Source organism: Lasioglossum baleicum, chromosome 1 (genome assembly GCF_051020765.1).
Source record: "Lasioglossum baleicum chromosome 1, iyLasBale1, whole genome shotgun sequence".
In the NCBI taxonomy this organism is placed as follows: Eukaryota; Metazoa; Arthropoda; class Insecta; order Hymenoptera; family Halictidae; genus Lasioglossum; species Lasioglossum baleicum.
The window spans coordinates 23,490,715-23,511,240 of record NC_134929.1 but is presented as its reverse complement, the minus strand read 5'-3'; the positions used below and the strand labels follow the sequence as shown (position 1 = coordinate 23,511,240).

The following is a 20,526-nucleotide window of genomic DNA, read 5'->3' as shown; positions in this document are numbered from 1 at the left end:
AGAGCCAGGCGCATTAAGCTCGAAAACAGGATGTAACTGGCCGAGTTACATGGGCCAGGTGAGAATTACAGGTCTGTTGATCGCGCGACAGAGGCAGAGTGGCCCCGGGACTCGCGCGACACCCTGGGAATATTTATCTGTACCGCGGAATGAATATTTATGTCGGGTCAACCTGGCGCTGGGAACCGATGTTCTCGATCCCGGTCTCCAGGGATTCCCAGACGATGGAATATTCCCTGTGTTTTAGAATTCCGCGAAGGGTGAACCTTGAAGACCGCGCAGTCGGCTTTCGAATCGCCCTGAGACTGTTCGCGAATCTCGCAGCTGCTTCAATCAACTGAAGTAGGTCTGGACTGGAATCCTGTTATACGGGTGTTCGAGTGCTCGGGATAGTCGTTGTAACTCGAACTTGGTCGCGAAATTAGGGCTCCGGGGCTCTCGGTGTTCTCAGACTTGTATTCCCGGTGACGGACGTTCGAGTACAAGCAGTTTCAAAAATTCAGAACACCCTTCGGAGGTATACTTCTCGAAAGATCTTTTCTCGTTTCTACACATCGTGTTGTATTTGTGAAAAATTATTAGAAAGAAAAGGATAGAGTACATAAAAAATTGTAGCATGTAGCTGCATATTATTCGCACAGTTTCTCCTGATTTAAACAAAATCTGAATTCGCAAAGCGGCGAAGAACCTTCTGATCTATATCTATGCTAATGGAATGCGCACTTCGAGGTGTCTCACATTTTTAGGAGACCATGTAGGAAGCACATTACGTTCCGTTTAAGATTATCGATTTCGATTAAGATAGCTGGAAGTTCGGAGTTACGAGAACATACCTACTTAGTATAGTTGAAGATTATGCGGGCTTCTAGATCTACCAAGAGCATCGCGTACAGGTCACAAAGTTTCCTAGAAACTGTCGGTCCATAACTTTGCTTTACCTCCGGTGTATACCCATAAAACCAGTTCTGGTTACCTTAAGTAGAATCGGTATTAGTCAGACAACCGAAATAGACTGTTTACGAGAGCACTATAGCTTTTCTGTGTCTTTGATCGGTGTATAACTCTTTCATTCGAACATTTTCCTGAAGTGTACGGTTTAGTAGTTAATCGAGATTGCGAAGAAAATGATACAACACAACATTTCATCTCTGATAGCTTTGCACTGGTTGTCTGAATTCGTAAGAATACCGAACGAGAACTTTCCGACAAGCTTCCACAAATTACCAGCGACTGTTTCGCTGTCCATTAAGAATTTAATACGTCCTAAACTTTGAGAAACGTTGCTCCAGATTGTTCTCGCTGGTTCGTGCACCGAAGAAAATCGCGTGGACTGAAACCATCGGGCGGATTCGACGTTGCAGTCGCTCGGCGCGGCCATAGCTTTCGCAGTTTCACCCTGGGCACATTCGAACTGGTTTCTAACGTCGAGAGAGAAAGCTCCGTGGACGGGCGTCGGACTCTAAGCTCGTTTTACGACCAACGAACTTTCGCGTCCGCAATCCCGCGCTATTCCCGGCTCTGCGGCCGAACCGCGCGATTCCTCTTATATTCTTGTTGTACGCGATTCCGTAATTCCGTATCCGCTTCCCTCGCGAGCGGCCGGCTTGCCACGCTTTCCACGCTTTTCCAGCGGTTGAATCGACGTCCTCGTGTGTACAGGGTGATCCACTCGAGCAGGCCAATATTGCTTTTCCGTCATTGGAAGGCAGACGACCTCCAAAAAGTCTCTGAGAGGGACTACATGACGTCACGTGCCACGAATTGCCCCATAATAATGGGATTACCTATAGTATAGTCAACAAAGAGTTGTAGAGGGAAATGGAAGGAACACAATTTTTAACTTTGGGTCTTTGTTTGGACTAGTTAGGAGGTAAACATACTAAAAGTCCCCACTCCTAGGAGATGAGCGGGCTGCAGGGGGGCACGTAGAAGGTCCCCTTTTTCGTTTTCCGCTTATATCTCGGAAACTATGTGTCCTAGCGATAAGACTATTCTATACAAAATTAAAGCTGACAAAATGTACCACAAGATTGATTGAATTCAGTTTTTCGCTATTTCGCATAGTTTCCGAGATATCCGCGCTCAGAGTTCACTAATTGTACTGAAGAGTTAGCTAGTCAAATAAGGTAAAAAAACGTGAGGCAAAAATTTCTTTTTCACAGTTAGTGAACTTTGAGCGCGGATATCTCGGAAACTATGCGAGATAGCGAAAAACTGAATAGAATCAATCTTATGGCACGTTTTGTCAGCTTTAATTTTGTATAGAATGGTCTTATCGCTGGTTTCCGAGATGTAAGCGGAAAACCGAAAAAGGGGACCTTCTACGTGCCCCCTTGTACACCGCTCACCTGCTAGGAGTAGGGACTTTTAGTATGTTTACCTCCTAACTAGTCCAAACAAAGTCCCAAAGTTAAAAATTGTGTTCCTTCCACTTCCCTCTACACCCCCCTTACGAGCATTCATTGAGTGGACTAGTAGTGGCGTCATGGTCTGTACCGTAGGGTCGTGATGGGATGCTCAGCCTCTACACAAATCACGACGTCTCACTATCTCGGTTAGACTACACTATACCTACGTGACAGCACTCGGGTTCTAACTATAGCATTTCCCCCGCTATCATCCCAGATATCTCCCGATTTGTCAATGTTGACCCCAACGAAAACGGCGCGGCGGCGTGCTCGTGTTTGTAAACTGAAAAATCAAAAGAAGTTTCGGCGGTGATATTGCCTCGAGTGCACTACCCAGTGAATCACCCTGTACAACCAACGGCCCACCCACGGCCCCAACTTCTCCCCGGTATCTTGTCGGTCGCAATTTCTACCGTTGCGTCGATCGATCTGTTTCCCCACACGGCGTGTAAGAGTCGTAAATCCAATTTCCCGTAATTTCATTCGCGCGGACGGGATCCCGTCGGGACGGACGGCAGCGGTTCCGTTTTTCCACCGACGACGGCCGGACTTTGTTCAAGCCCCGCGCAATTTCTCGGTTCTGTCTAGACGACGCGGATTAGCTCTAAATGGAGTCGCAAATTTGCTTCTCACCGGCTTTTAACGCGGCCCGCGGACGCATTAACTGCCGGCGTCACGATTACATGAGTTTTCCAACCAATTTTCGTCGACCACCTGTCACGGTGCCGCGATTCTTCTTGATTTATACTGTACGACACCGATCTTGCCTTCCGCCACACTCGGATTTTGAGAATATTAATTTATGAATTACGAATTCTTACGCGGGAGGATTCTGTACAGTCTTCTGAATAGAACAGCGTATGTCTCGTGCACTGTTCGGGACGAACAATTTGATCCAACAGCCGACCCTTGCTGTAATTGTTAGACCGTACATTTTTATGCAATAATAAAAATTGTAAAACAACAAAAAGGCAGAATCTGTTTCTTCGTTCAATTATTTTAATAAGTCGAACATGATAATATTTTTAAATTCTTCGAATGTGTTCACAATTTTATATTTCACCTATACATTCTTGTTATAAATTCATAAAATCCACAGTTTAATTACAACATATCCAAAAATCGAAAAATCGCAGGTCTAGCTGCGTCGAATCCGGCTGGAGGATCTCGCGAAGTCTTCTTCCAGGATACATTGGCAAAAAGCAGATCTGGTGCGAGGGTGGTACGTTTACTGGTGCGTAAAAGACAGGTTTAGTGAGCCGTAGACGCGATAATAACCGCGACGTCTGATCGTAAAAGACTTTATCGCGGCAATGCACCGTCGGCGCGGGATATTATCATCGATTCAGATGGTCGCCGCATAAACATGGAGGAAAAAACTTATTGTTTCCATATCTCTGTCTCAATGACTTGCCATATGAGAAAGATTCATCCGTTTTGGATCAAGATTTGGGACTTTTTCTCTTGCTGGCTTGTTCGTTTGTGAATATCTACTAGTTTTTACAGTTGAAAAAGCCGCGTTTCGTCCCGAGTCTGCCAGGAGGACTCGTCGGGCAAGGCTACTCTGACAGACTCTGCCTTGGACGCGTGGGAAGGCGCGACGATTCCCAAAATTTCGTCCGACCACGAAAATGGTGACAAGAGCGATAACAAGAACGTTCGTTACGTACGAGATTACGATTGCGTTATTATATTAGATAATTGTTGTTTAGTGGGAACATTTGTTTCGAGGGACCTTTGTTTTTAATTTGCGGGGGAACCTTCTTCGTCGTGGAGAAGGCTTCGAACCAGTCTATGGGCTGATTTCAATGACGTTTCATTGATATACGCAAGGCGATGTGTTGATTGGGTATTGCCGAACGCTGCACTTCCCGTTCAACACACCCTTAATGACTCGTCATTCTCGCAGCCTTCGGGTGAATGGAGAGAGTACGATACTCTAGTGGACGGTCCCTTGCGATCGAACATGGCTTATTAGTAACACAGACCACTGTGCGGCATCTTGCTAGCGAGTCAATGACATTGCCCCCATTCGTCGGGACCCGGTGGTGGCCACGGGCGCTGGTCCCGACCACCCGGTGAAAAATCGCCCGTCACATTTTGAGTCGCGCGAATTTATCGTCCGATGGTTACGTCGAATGCGGCCGCGTCGCGCCGTGCCGCGCGTTCTTCGCTTTCGTTTGTAATTTTTGCTCCCGGAATTTATGGCAGCTCCGGCGGACGGGACCCGGGAATATTTACCGAGCCCCGTTTTTCCGGCATCGAACGGTTCCCGGTGGGCGACGAACACGCCGGATCCCGTAATTTCAGTTAATGAATAGCTCGTTTAATTGCTCGGTTAATTGTGGCGCTCGATTGCCGCCGCTGGGTTTCCGCGGTTTTTACCAAGAAAAGAATTGTTATTTGCACTTGCGTCTACTCGTCCACTGGTTTGTAAATGAACCGATCTTGGACGATTCTATGCGCGGATATATTTACAACAGTGACAATTTTACTTTTCTCCGAAGCTTTTCTTCGGGATAATCTCCATTCCGCAATCTTTAGATTTCCGTTGGCTAGGGATAATGTCTGAGTAATTCTGGCTGTTTCTACTTAACGAGAAAAAGATGCCATGCATTTGCGGCATACGAAAACCTTGAGAAGTCTGCCATACAATTTTATTTTCCTTTTTACGCGGCCAAGCTACCAATAAAGAAAAGGAAGAGAGAAATAATAAAAACTTAAAAATGTGAACTACTTGCATCAGTCTTCCTCGAAAAATATTAATACGGTATAGCACTGTTGCTGTTCATATTACAGCAGCCAAAACTATATTTATAAAATGTACTGGACAAAATAATGTACGCACCTCGAATATTTTTACAATTAAGTTTATAACTTCGTAGTTTTTACAGATATAATAATTATGTATTTGCAGAAAAAGAAGGTTTCTTAGTCTACTTTTAAGTTTTAACAAAAATAATTTCAAAAACATTTAACATTTTTCAATAGACAGGTCCGTTACATTTATAAGGATATTTTCTTTGGACAAAATAAAGTACGCATGTGATAATAAGAGTGAAGATTAAGTTCTAATTGAGAACTAGTATTTTGTATGGCCGCCCTTTGCTTGTATGACCTCTTGCAAACGCCGAGGAATGCTCTCGACGAGATTCCGGATGTGCTGTTCGTCGATGTTTCCCCACGCCTTTTCCAAAGCTTCGAGTAACTTGAATTTATTCGTTACGTCACCCTTGCCAACCTTCTGGTCCAAAATAGACCACAGATTTTCAATTAGATTTAAATTCGACGATTGTGCTGGGCAATCTAGCACTTTCATCCTCGAAGCACGAAAGAAAGCAGTAGTTTTATGCGCGGTATGTTTAGAATCGTTATCTTGTTGGAAGATAAAGTCATCTTCCAGACCAATCTTTAGCAGAGACTCCTCTAAATTCTCGTTGAGGATGTCTATGTATTTGTCTGCTGTCATAATACCATCGATCTTGACGAGATTTTCCACACCCGACTACGCAAAACACACCCACACCATAAAACTGCCTCCTCCATGCTTGACAGTTGTTTGGACATTTTTATCCAGAAGCTTTTCGCCGGGCTTCAACTAAACCCGTGTTCGTTGTTTATGACCAAACAGGTCATACTTACTCTCATCACTTCAAATAACTTTTTTCCAGAAGTCCACAGGCTTATCGACGTATTTTTTTGCAAATTGGAGACGTTTCAATTTATTAACTTTCCGAATTAAAGGTTTTTCGATGCTGTGTAAAACTGCTCCGCAGCCCAGCTTCCCGAAGTCTCCAGCGCACGGTTCGTTCAGAAATGTTGAGTTGCACGTTTTCCCTGATTACACGACTAGTAACAGTCGGATATTTCTTCGTTTCCCGGATAATTCTACGATCCTCGACTGAATTTGTCTTCCTCTTCCGTCCGCGACCGATGTTATCGGCTACTTTGCCAAGCTCTACAAATATTCTGTAGATCTTTCTGATCGCTGCTTCACTAACATTGTATTTTTCACGGATTTTCCTATTAGAGAGCCCCTTTTGCTGGTCGTCAACTATTAATTTTCTAATTTGTACGGAAATTTGTTTCGTTTCCATGTTATTCGCAATGGAATGATACAATCTTGCTTCTAAGGGCACTGATGGCTAACTGAAACTTTATTAATACGTTTATTTGTAAACATTATTTTATCTCCAACCGCAAGAAAAGGTAGCCTACATGCCACTATTGCTGAAAGTAAATAAACACTCTAGTACGTACTTTATTTTGTCCGAGGAAAATATGACAACAGACGTAACGGGCTTGACTAATGTACGATGTTTCATGCTTTTGGAATTATTTTTGTTAAAACTTAAAAGTAGACTAAGAAACCTTCTGTTTGTGCAAATACATAATTATTACATCTGTAAAAACTATGAAGTTATAAACGTAATTTTAAAAATATTCGAGGTGCGTACTTTATTTTGACCAGTACGTAGTACGTACAATAGTCCACGGAATAGTCTACAGTAACTCTTCAGTTATACCAGATTTTCCACGGTGTGTGTGTGTGTGTGTGTCTCCTAACACAAAAGATCAAAGATTCTTCAGCCAAGTGGTCAAATATTTTCGTCCGGCAACGTAATTAACGCAAATTGGAGCGATCAGTAATGGTCACGAACAAAACGGCATTCAGCGGCTCACACGGTCGACGAATTTCCCGACCGAATTTTCGCCGAAAGCTTTGCTACGAGTACATTTCCCTTTTCATTTTTCATTCTTTTTCCATCGGATAGAATTGCGACCTACACGTTTGCACCGCTTCTGTTCGCGCTCGGCTCGCGTATTAGTTTTACGGTGGGCCCGGCCGCTTCAATTTATCCGTTACAATAAAAAGCATAACAATAATTTCCCGAGCAGCTCGGAGATGTCCCACGGTGAAGTAATTCGCGAAGTGTGCACGAATAGCGGGCGAAGTTTAACCACTTCGTCACGCAAATACGCGTCCCAGCATTATTGTTGCGCTCGTTTGTTCGGCACTTTGAGCAAGAGTTTATACATCTTTCACAGCTCGCATTTGCAATTCCTATGCGTTATCATACACGCCGTGACGTGCTCGCGAATTTATACGGAAGGCAAAATACGTTCTCTGTTAGACGTCGGTTCGTCGGGCGGGGCTCGATCGCCTTTTCCAGGTATCGTTAACCGTTGAATTTTTACAGCCGGCCGTTTCGACAATTGTATTTTCCGCGACGGTCATTTCGACGTCGACGCTGCGCATTGTTCGCGCTTCACTTGGGCACCAAGATCGCAGGGAATCGTCCAAGAAAACATCGCTTTAAAAAATACCTTCCCGTTTTATTAGAATTCCCGTTCTGCTTATCGTGAGGGCAGCAGGCACCGCCAGAGAGATCCGTTTTGAATTATTAAGCCGACGTTATCGACTCCCGCCCGTAGCGATTCGATTCCGCGTGAAAAATTCACCGCAGGTACAGAGCTCGCGTGGCCTCTTGTTTGGTTTCGTTTACAAGGTTTTTCGTCTTTGAAAAATCGATTTCTCTCTCTTTGTTTAAATTTCATTCAAGTATAAGTCTTGTACAACATTGAAGAGTAATATGAATACATGGGTGCGAGGCTTAAGAAAGCTCAACAAATTCTTTATCAAAATAACTGATTTTATGCTGCAATACATGTGCGTTTTGGCGAATGCACAATTAAAATGAAGAGCAACTAAGGCTTAATAAAACCATGTCGAATTTATTGCTATTATATTTGTACTTTTATGCGTCTCATCTTTTTACAAATTAGACTGCGGATCTTCGTGCAATATGAAAATTGTCCAAATCAATTGAACGAAGCTGAAGTTATTAGATATTAAATGTACATTTCCCCTTTTGAGAATAACCAATCCATATTTGTTATAACTGCTAAAAGATTCGCAGTCTAATTATGATAATATATAAGTAGAATAAGAAACAACAATAAAGTTCCAACAAAATTCTTGACTGAAAACGTTTCTAAAGTTACAAGAACAATAGAATGAAATGAAATGAATTATTCTCAATACATCGGCACACATTACGATAGATCCTCTAACGAAAAATTGTAATTGACTTGTACACATTCGAGTATTACAAGAATGATAAAATTCAAGAGAGAATTGATAACATAGCTTCGAGAGTGTACCGATCTCGATTAAAATCTGATATCTGTACGAGTGTTACAAGCAATTAAGCGTTGCAAGCAGCGCCGAATTCGACAGAGAAGTAGCACGTGGAGTCAAGTGTGTACTGGGCATAACGAGAGCAGAAGAAATTTAAAATTCAAATGCCCGTGCATCTTCGGGTAGGTGGCACCAGAAGCACGAAATTAGAACGGTGCCGCGCCGGCCAGTATACACACGATGAAGCGTGCGATGGTCTTAATGGAACTCGGAGAGTGCTCTCTCTCTCTCTCTCTCCCTCTATCTTTCTCTCGCTAACTCGTCTCTCCTCGTTTATTTTTGCAGAGCGAAGTCGGCAGAGTGCGAGGGAGTGTCGCGCTCGGAAGAAGCTGAGGTATCAATACCTGGAAGAGTTGGTGACCGACCGCGAGAAGGCTGTGCTCGCTCTTCGAAAGGAGCTGGAGACGGTGAGACTCCTTTTAAAATTCCCATTCGTCTTATCTCACCTCCTTCGCTCCGACTTGTCTCTCGTCTTCATTCTTCGCGCGAACCATGTCTATTCCTTTTGTCACTGTCTGCGCAACCCTCGCATAGATCATAATAAAGGTCCTGATCAATCTCGGTTTGATATTCGAGACCTTCGTGGTGCTTCGAAGCTCCTGTTCGTAAAATAGTTTATACATATTCAACAATTTTAACTTTATACACTCCTCAAAAGAATTAAGGTATCACTTGTGCGAACCCGAAAAATTGGTCCCACTTCACGTGATCATAACTCCGTCAAAACTTGCCGTATCGATATCGTTAAACAATGGTTTGAAAGCCTGAAACCTCTAGTTTCAGATGCTCTGTTTCAAATTGTTGCTATGTTGGTTTTTTACAAAGTTATAGCGAGATGAAGACAACATTGACGGTTAACAAAAATTTTTTGCAACTTTGGAACGTCACACGGGCAGGAACAAATTTTTTTGATAAGTCGCGTTAATATCATTTGGAAGGGCTATCTTTCCTGTGTACATTGTGTGGTTGTTGAATATTGTGCGATTTTTTTAATTCGAGTTATTCAACACTGAAGTAAATATGGGCCTTTTAACTTTAACTGGATCTAGAAAGCGAAAAAATTATCGTAGAATCTCGTGCAAACAAGCAATAGAAAGAGCGTTTCTTTCCCTTCAAGGCACTCCATTTGTTTTTTCAATTTCATTAACATTTCGATATGCCCGGTGTTTCGGAAAATATGCTTAAAAAATGCACATTTTCCATTTTTCCTTAACTCGCTATATCTCGGCGAGAAATGATCGTAACACCATGATCCGAACGTCAGATTGAAGCAGAGATTCTGCCGATTCGATTGAGTACCCCATGAACTCGCTGCGACAATTTTTTACCTATGGCAGCTGTGTTTGAAGTTAGTGCTTCGCAGAAATTAGCGCGCCACGTACAGCGGCTGCCTGACATCTCTGAATACACAGTGGAAAATTTGGACCAAACTCGATTAAAAATCAAAGAACTTTCGATAGAAATGAGGTAGAGCGATGAAATTTTTAAAAAATTAAAGCTTAAACTTTGCAGAATATGGGAAAAATAGGGAGATTATGGTACGAACGCTTTTTAACGTTGAGAGAATTCGTTAAACATGTAGACTTTCAAGAAAATGTGGTTTCTCCAGCACCACGCGCTGAAAAAATTTTTTTTAACATGCTATATGTATATCATTTCCCGTAGATTTTTTCACGCTGATTTCAAATCTGGTCTTAAAATTTGTCTACGACCTCAGGATTATGTAGAGCCTCAACTTTCTGGAGCCAGTTAAAGTTAAAGAGCCCATATTTACTTCTATGTTGAATAACTCGAATAAAAAAAATCGCACAATATTCAACAACCACACAGTTTACACAGGAAAGATAACCCTTCCAAACGATATTAACGCGGTTTATCAAAAAATTTGTTGCTCCCCGTGTGATGTTTCAAAGTTCCACAAACTTTTTGTTAACCGTCAATGTTGTCTTCATCTCGCTATAACTTTGTAAAAAACCAACATAGCAACAATTTGAAACAGAGCATCTGAAACTAGAGGTTTCAGGTTTTCAAACCATTGTTTAACGATATTTGATACGGGCAATTTTTGACGGAGTTATGATCACGTAAAGTGGGACCAATTTTTCGGGTTCGCACAAGTGATCCCTCAATTCTTTTGAGGAGTGTAGTAGGCGTAATATGTTCTGGGAATCGTCTCTTATTTATTTTCATGCGGGACACAAACGTGGAAAGGATAATGAAATAAAAATTTGAGCATAGTTTCTGGTGTAGTTTTATTCTTACAATGTTGTATCGAATACGGCATTCAGGAAGCCTGTTTTTCTGTTGCAAATATTCATCGCGTTACGGCATTATTTATTAAATAGAACGCGGCAGAGACCAGTAATATGTAATATCGCGCCGCGCGCCGCTGTATTTATTACAAGTAGAATAAGCGAACCGTGATCAGACACATTAACCGTATTCGGGTGCACGCGTGATCCACAAAGTTTCGAATTATATTTCGACGAATATGAAGCTTCGCTCGAAAACATTTCAGCCCGCATTTCCGTTTCATTTTTGGACGTAAAATCGTGCCTTTGCCGATACGCTGCGAATTGCGTATTGCGAATCAAATCTGCGGACGAATCGAAAAATAAAAAGTTAAAAAGATATACATTCGCTATCCGATAAATCAACGAGAAATTCAAGTCGAATAATATCGTAACAGGGGGTTGAATAGTGGCAACCGGCGAGCGAAAGTTACATGATTTTCTACTGCATTCGCAGCGGCCTTTCAAGCACGTTGCAGGTGCCAGAACTAATTCCGGGAAGTTCGAGGCTCGCATTACTCCTTTGCAAAGGACGGAAGAAAAAGTAAAAAACGCGGCTGGTTTACGATTCGGCGAGAAAAACTTCGCGACGTCCGAGAGTCCTACTCGGCTGGCGTCCCATTCGAAGTTTACGATATTAGCGCAGGGAAAATAGCAGACGGAACGCCACTATTACGCAGAAATTGTGACTCTCGTCCACACGGGGAAGGAAGACGGTTATTTAATCGGGAACACACGTGCGGCCATGAAAGAGGCCTGAATGATGCCCCAGATAAATCGTCGCGGTTGCACGGACCATCTGAAAACAAGATTTTAGGCCGTCGTTGTTGTTACGGATGACGAACAGGTGTTCAATATCATCTCTTGCAGGAACCGTCCTAGATAAACGAACAAAGCTGTTTAGTTCAGTTTAGGGCCCAAATATACGCATGACCAACTGGTCGTTGACAAAATACGAATGTTCACTTGAAGGGTACTGACAAGTGCCACCCGTCATTGCAGGGATATGTAAGCCCTTGCATTTCTACTCTCGTGGGCTAGTACTGTTGTAATCACGAATCGTGTCGCATCGTGCTGCATCTCGGAAGTCAACTACCAGTGAGATCGGGCTAAAGTTCCCGTTCGAATCAAAGTTTAACTTTATAGATTCCGCGAGTTCGGTGTAAAATCTATTAGGCAGTGATAAGGTTGCTCCGAGACCCCTGCATTGCCAGTGCGTCAACACCGTGCAACCTAGTTTAGGTAATATCTTCTTTCAATTCTTTCTATTCTAAATTCAATCCATTCGCGATAATTACACAATTGTAATACGAATTCTTGCAGTAAGAATATATTTGTGTTCTTTGATAATTAACGCAAATTCATTAAACCGATATTTATTGTCCAATATCATAATCAAGTAATTGAACGTCCCTACACGATACAATCTTACCGCTCGGATTGTATCAATTAAATTATACTAGTTAAGAGAGGCTTACTAATTATCCTAGCGACTCCCTGATTTCGCATCAGGTTCGTTCGCGACATTCCAATTGTCCAAACAGAGATTTATCCAACCTAGTGGCTCCTCGATTTCGCATTGGGTTCGTCCACGAAAACTATACTATCCTAGCGGCTCCCCAATTTCGCATTGGGTTCGTTCGCGAAGTTTCACCTTCCTAGCAGCTCCCTGATTTCGCATCAGGTTTGTCTACGTTTGACTCCATTCCTAGAGGCTCCCGACTTTGCGTCAGGTTCGTCCTCGCTGTCTATAATCCTAGCGGCTCCCCAATTTCGCATTGGGTTCGTCCGCGTATCTTAACTAACAAATTGATACGATATTCCTAGAGTAACAACCCTTCGCCGGCCACTCGTGCTGCTCGCGGCCCTGGCTCGTAACATAGTAATTAGATGCGATGCAGGAATATCTATTTTTCCCTGTGCAATTTTAGCGAAAGAACGCCAGGAATCGCCTGCTAGATCAAAATTGCCCAAAGATGAAAATATTCTCGGAAGCATCTGGAAAGAGCGCGCCTCCATTACCAGTTATTTTTCCACAAAACTCCCTGATACTGGGAAGTACGTGAGACCGCGAAATTCGTTTAGCGGACTTGTGGTGTTTGCTTTCGATCGCCCGCGATCCGAGCATTAAAAAATGAAGCCGAGCAAACACTCGGCGTAGATCGGTGGCCCGACCGGCATAACCAACAAAATTTAAAATAACACCGTGGAACTTGTTACCGTGCTGGTCCTGGATCCAGCATTATCGAGAATCGCGTTCATCCGTGTTTGTCGTCTACAATCCCGCCTCCCGTTTCATCTGAGGAGCAAGAGGAAGACCATTGAAACCCTTCACCAACCCAGCGCCACTCCACGCCATGTCCCTGCACCATTTCTCCTCGTACGGATTCCCCATAGGTATAACAAACGATTCGCCTTCGCAGGTCGCATGTCTACCGGAAGTCTTGTAACCGCCATCCTTTATTTCCTTTCAGTATCGACAGTGGGGGCAAGAGTTGGACGCCGGTCGAGTTCCCGACGGGCTACAGACGATGCTTGAGGAGTTCGGCTCCCTGAAACGGGAGAAGATGGTCAACTAACCGTAGAGCAACACGAGTCATGGACAACGTCTTCACGAGTCTCGCCTTCTGCATTCTTTGTTGTCCCGTTTTTATTTCCGCGCGACGATACGACTCTGGTAGCCGCGAGCTAGCCTCCCCATGTCTTCTAGGTGGCCCTCTTCAGCGAACCGAGGAAGTTAATTAAACGCAAACTACTTCCGATTCGAACTTCTCGCCACGTCCGCTTTCCATCGACGACAGAAGAAAGAAGAATGAACACAGCATCCTGTTCGACGATTACTGCTCCGTGGCGTCTGACAGTCGCCATGCTTCTATCTTCCGAGAAACTGATTCAACACTGCAGATTCGTCAGGATTTATCGTTCCTGCAGTTTCCCTTCGATGAAAGTGGACGAGCGAAAAGGAGAAGTAGTATCTTTGCCTTTCTTGTTTCTAAAAAAAATTGATTCGGTAATGCTGTTTTGTCTCCGCGTTGTTTGTAAATATTGTTAGAATATTTTATTTTCGGTGGACGTATATGAAAGCAATGTGATGGTTGCTACTGTTTCCAGCCGCCATATCTCATTTTTCTGTTCTTAGAAAAGATAATTTGGCAGTGCTGTTTTTCTTTCCCTTTCTGTTATCTATAAATATTGTTTTTATATTTTCTTTTCAATAGACATGGATGAAAAGGCAAGAGAAAAATTGTTGTAGGTTAACGATCCTAACTGAATGATAGTTGCCAGCTCCGCCAGTTGCCATCTTTGATTCTGTTGTCTCTAGAAAAATTAGATCGGCCTTGTTGCTTTTCCCCACGTTGTATATAAATATTGTTTTTTATAGTTTTTGTTCGAAAGACGTGGATAATAGCAAAAGAAACATTTTTGTAGATCAACAATTCTCATTGTCAGTGGTGGTTGCTGGCGTCTCTCGTTGTCATTTTTGTTTCTTTTCTCCCTAGGAAAATTGATCATTGTTGTTGCTCTCCGCGTTATGCGTATTGTTGTTATATATTGTTTACATAGTTTGCTTCCGACGGATAAAATGTAGATGAAACAAAGAAAAATTGTTCTGTTCGATTATTTGAAATGTATGGCGGCTGGTAACGTTTCTGACCACCATCTCTGCTACCGTTTCTATCTTTCGAGAAATTGATCCGATAGTTTTGTTTCTTCGAGCATTTATCGTTTCTGTATTTTCTTCTCGACGGATTCGGATAAAAGAAAGGCTAAGATTGTCGTAACTCCAACGGTTCGGGCTTAATGATGGTCACCTGCGCATTTTTGCTTCCTCTTTCTCTAAAAAATTGTTTCGATATTGTTATGTCCCTCGGAATATTATTGTTATACTTTGTTTTCGGAACGACCGTGGATAAAACGAAAAGAAGTGATTCCGATTCGCCGAATTTAGCGGAATGGCGGTGGCTCGCGCCTCCCGTAACCAATTTCTTCTTCTTCGAAAAATTGAATCGATATTGTTGTTTTTACCCGCGTTATCTATGTGTATCTATATCATTTTTTAAATATTTTATTTTCGAACGAAACGAAAAAAAACAAGTTGTCCTTTGTTGTCCCGAGTCGACCGTATTTTCGTTGAACGGCCGACAGAGCCTCGAGCGCTCGCAGACTCATGCGTATGTATGTACCTACTACACGTACCTTTTCGCCGTGCGATTGTTAGAGAAATTACCGGATAAGGAGAAAGAGAATAAGAAAGAAAAACAGTTTAATATATCCCTGTTGAACCGTCGACGAACGACGACGCGTCCTCGTAGTCGACCGATGGAAAAAAAGTTTAAAGCAGTGTCCGACGAGCCACGAGATTCCGCGGATCGTCGAGAACGATCTAGTGATTTTATTTTCGCGAATCATTCGCCAGGAGAGTCTCCACATTTTCCGTTTCTCAGTGACCGTCGCGATCTTTCGCGATGCGATCAAGTTTGCCTGTGCGAGAAACAGTATTTTTGTACTGTGCACGACGTTATCCACTTTGTACAGATATTATCAATATCGCGTGAACCTGTTCGTATAGATATATAAAGACGCACGCGGAATACATGTCTATATATTTATACACACCTGGAAAATGTCTACAGATCGAATAAAAATGGATATTTTTCAAGGAATATCATTCGCAGTTATTTTTCACGTTGAACGCTCTCTATACGCTCGCGACCATAATTCGTTTCCGAATTTCCTGTCTCTCTTTCCTCCATTTTGTCCTCTGACTATACTGCGCGCAGTGCAGACTGGTTTCCAATGTCACTTGGCTATCATATTTTTTTTTTTGACGGAACGATTTCGCGTAGTACGTGTTCCGGCGAAACTCGAATTTGCATATTTCGCCGTGAAATACGTTCGACAGCGAAATCTCTGTTTCGATTCGCGCGGATTGCAACACAATCTCAACCGTTGATACTGTACGGTGCGCGGTGCAACGATGTCATCGTTGTTCGATAAAAGGAAAGCAGAGGAAAAAAGGAAGCGAATGCACGCGAAGCAGAGAGCACCGAAGATCGTGACCAGTGTTCTGTCAAGTCTATGTGGGGTTCCTTTTGAGGGAACCGGGTCAGGCCGAACGCTAACGGTCTTGGCAATTATAATTGAATGGTATCGGATGACCCGCATGTCAGGAATAACTGATTTTTCCCTATCTGCGAAGCATCGTGCAATATTAAGCTGTCCTGGACGGACTGTGTGCTTCGAGAACGTTCATTCATCCTTTTGCCCCGGTTAAGAAACCATAGAACCGTTCTTGTATACAATATCGATGAGCTTATGTTAGTCACTTCTAATCTCGTATAGATAGTGTACAGTAGAGATTATCACTTAAAAAGATTGCTATTCGGCAGTAATTACCGATATAAATACTTGGTGCAAGCGTTCTGGACGATGCAAGAAATTGTTCCTTCCTTCAGATTATTATAAAATCTATATATACAGGGTGTTTACCTACAGGTGGGAGAAAATTTAAGGGGTGGTTCTCAAACGGTAATATAAGACGAAAATGATGATTAAAAAATTGCGATTTCGGCCTTGTTATTAAGTTATTAACAGTTAAAAATAAAATAAAATAAAATAAAATAAAAGCTCTAGCACTATTTACAATATCATACACACGCACTACGAGTTTACAGAGAGTACAAGCTTACTGAGGGGAATGTAAAGAACTGGTAATCCTTTTTTTTTTTAATGCTCTTTGATATAATTAATCAAACACCTATTCCGGCATTTTAAAAAATTGAACCCCTAAGGGGGTGAAAAAGGGTTTTGGAATCTAAGATGACGACATGACATAAAATTAAAACTCTATAGGGGTGAATGGGTGGTTAAAAGGTTTCATGGAGAAACCATATCAATTTCCGAGGGCATTAAACGGTTTTCTGTGCAAGCGAAGCCGCGGGTGAAAGCTAGTAATTAATAAAGGTTGAAGTTTGCATAAAGGTCTTCTAACAGTAATCCGATTGTTGGTAACTATGCTGAAGTAATAACAATAGAGAAATAAATAAGAAACTAACACTTAATTGTAAGCTATTTCAGACTGTGCCAGAGTGGAGTTCCAGTCGTCTGTGCATCTATCCAGAAAACTAAGACAATCGAAGATGCAACGTAATCAGGGACACGGAACAATCGTAAGCAGAACCGATAAACTTTCAAAAAATGTGCAAAACGCGTAACGATCGCTCCGATACAATCACGAGTGCACGACGGTTAACGATAGACAATTTCCACGCGCCATGAGCCACGGTCATTCAATTTCTTTTTCGTGGAAACACACGTTCCCGATGGTCGCGCGTGCTCGCCACCGAGTGTATAAAGTTCATCGCGTACACACGGATACACACGGCAACACGGGGGCGGGTTCAAGCGGTGAAAATAAAAGCCCCTCGGCGAGAGGACACGGAAGCAGCAAGGAAAAGTGTATGGTAATTCGATAATCCGTACAATGGTTGCGGCCGCGCCACGGCCGGCTTCCGCGTTCACGTGTACATAACTCACTCGCGTTATGAATTTCAGGTGTAGCAAGTAGATTAAAAATTTCTGTGCGCTTCCAACGGAATCAAGCCGGTTTAACGCTATTACGCAAGTACAACGGGCCCTGTGAATGCTCCCGGAGCGCATTTATTAACAGAGTAATCCTCTCGTTCCCATAATGCTGCGTTTCGCTGCGATGTGACTGGCCGCGACTTAAAAGTGTGCTCTAGGCGCTCCATTTCCTATCACACGATGAACCATTCTGTCCTAGCAGCACGCGTCTTTCTGTAACCTTATAGCTCTTAGTCCAGTCAATGAATGCTCGTAAGGGGGGAGTAGAGGGAAATGGAAGGAACACAATTTTTAACTGTGGGACTTTGTTTGGACTAGTTAGGAAGTAAACATACTAAAAGTCCCTACTTCTAGGTGCGGAGTGCAGGGAGGCACGTAGAAGGTCCCCTATTTCGGTTTTCCGCTTATATCTCGGAAACTGTGTGTCCTAGCGATAATACCATTGCATACAAAATTAAAGCTGACCAAAAGTGCCACAAGATTGATTCGATTCAGTTTTTCGCTATCTCGCATAGTTTTCCAGATATCCGCGTTCAAAGTTCACTAATTGTGAAAAAGCAATTTTTGCCTTATTTGACTAGCTAACTCTTCAGCATAATTAGTGAACTTTGAGCGCGGATATCTCGGAAACTATACGAGATAGCGAAAAACTGAATCCAGTCAATCTTATGGCACATTTTGTCAGCTTTCATATTGTATGGAATGGTCTTATCGCTTGGACGCATAATTTCCCAGATATAAGCTGAAAACCGAAAAAGGGGACCTTCTACGTACCCTCCTGCATCCGCTCATCTCCTAGGAGTGGGGACTTTTAGTATGTTTACCTCCTAACTAGTCCAAACAAAGACCCAAAGTTAAAAATTGTGTTCCTTCCATTTCCCTCCACAACTTTTCGTTTTGACTGGACTATTTGTTATTTATTCTCGAAACCGCTCGAATACGCTCGAATGTGTCTGACCTTCGGGGGGGTTAACACTTTATCTATCCGGAGACTATCAATAGGCTTTTTAATGACTTTAAATAATAATTTCTGAAGAAGTCTGACAGCCGAATGTTGATTAAATGTTATGCGTTTGGAACTTCAATGTCTCGGAGTGAAGTTAGTATAAGAAAATCCGGTTAGACGCTTCCGAGAGACGCTTCCGCAGCTACTCCGACCGATATTGCGAAAGAAATCGCCCGGCGTATGGGCTCATTTAATTTGTGTGATAATGCCGTTACATTTACGAGCGGCGCGACCGGATTCGCGTTTCATTTGCTTCGTAATTTATTCAATGACCGACAGTTTTGTTTCCTGATTCAGCGAGCGGGGCTAGTTTGTATGCGTGACCGCCGCGCAGGGACGCAAGAAAGGCAGGCGCCCGTTTAAAACTTCCGCGGGTCGATCTTCGTTCCCTTTTGTGTCCGTTTCGAAATTTCACGGTGCTCGTGAGGAGATCTCGAATCGCCGGGAACCTCGGAAATAATACCTACCTGGCCGTTCGCGCGAAACAAAATCCCAAAGAAACTCGTCTTCGAGTGGGAACCTTATTTCTCAAAGGCCCGAGGCGCATAAATATTTCAGACCGGCACGAATCCTCGCCGTTTTACCGGCGCGGCGGAATGATCGGATTCGTCAGCGTTAAATAAATTCTACAGCAGTTGGTCGGAAACGGCGAAGGAACGGCTGCTGCTTTGATAATTTAACCATTCACCCTTGAAGCTGTCTAACTCCAGAATTAAGACATTTCTTCTGATCTGGAACGTATTAACTTTATACGATCTTTTCTATATTATGGTCACGAAATTGATAATGTTGCCATAACGTTAGGAATATATCAGGATATGCTGGACAGGTAGATTTATTTTGGTTAGGAACATGGGTACAGGAAAAGGTGAGGTATATAAAATTATTCAATCGCTCGAATTATAAATCACAATCATACAAATTCTCTCTCATCACACGTGTACTCTAGCTAGGTTCCGTGGTATTTTACGCAAACGACCAGAAGGTGCTCTGTCCTCTCTCGCTCGACAAGGTGTCCAGGTATTATCGCCGTACTCTCCTGCCGGGGTGCTACTGCTAACCAAGAGCGGCCGTGGTCCTTACCTCGTCCTCTCTCTCGGAATAGCAAGTAGGCCGAGTCCCTCCGTGAACCCTCTATTTATATGAATTCGTTACTATCCGCGAACATGAAATCAACAACGGTCGTTATGCGCGATTCGTCTTTTCGCGCGCTCCCCTTACGTTGCTACCTCACATCGGCCGTCTACAAACTATGCTTCTAGAAGCTTTTCGAAGCTTGTCGATCTGAATTGCTTCTACAATTTTCTATACATGCTACAATAATAATATAAACGTGGTCATCTGGTAATTTCGATATAAAAGGTTTCTGGAATTTTTCAAAAATCGATTTTGCAGTCAAAAATTATATAAAAATTCGCAGTCGTCTGTTCTGTTGGGTAGAATGTTCATCAATGCACAATTCATTAAACCATACTCACTCTGTAACTACCCTTGTGGTAGGGGCACCGACTTGAAACATGCCACAGAGGGTTTTCTGTGTGGACTGTATCGAATGGTATGAAGAAAGATCAACTTGGTTTGGGAGTGCATTTGAAGACCTCATCCGACTACACTTTCCAGGGGTTAACTTCATCCCCGGAAACGTACCAGTCTCGCAACGTCCCGAATTTCCGGGGGATTTTGTGAAAGAGCACCGCGAGCGAGGTCCCGTTTCATTAAAAAGGGATGGGGTAATTTTTCTAGCCGGTTGTTTCGCAACGCGTTGCGTTGGGGGTGGTGGCTCTTTCGATCTCGAGGTCGAATCGAATTCCTCTGGTGGCGCTGATTCAATCACGGCGCCGATATAATATTCACGAAGAGGGATTCTGTCAAACGTCGGACGCGCGGTCTTGCGGTTCGGCGCTGGAAATGGGTTTCCCGTGGAGCTCGAGGCCCTGCTGTCGCCCCTGAAGCTGGATGCTACGACCAGGCTATCAGGGTTTACGATTGACCGAATCGTAAAGCCGTCGGTGCCGGAGCGCGCGGCGCGGATGC

General features: G+C 43.2%; 1 protein-coding gene across 2 annotated transcripts in view; it reads left to right on the top strand.

Annotated features, from left to right (window-relative positions):
* The window catches only part of Reptor-bp (REPTOR-binding partner), a 30,932-nt gene extending 15,367 nt beyond the window's left edge, over positions 1-15,565 (top strand). For both annotated transcript variants that reach the window (XM_076433767.1, XM_076433758.1), the window contains exons 3-4: positions 8,896-9,017; positions 13,376-15,565. In XM_076433767.1, the coding sequence (XP_076289882.1) occupies positions 8,896-9,017; positions 13,376-13,480 (227 nt within the window). In that variant the 3' untranslated portion in view covers positions 13,481-15,565. The remainder of the gene's footprint in view (positions 1-8,895; positions 9,018-13,375) is intronic.
* Positions 15,566-20,526: the final 4,961 nt, after the last annotated feature.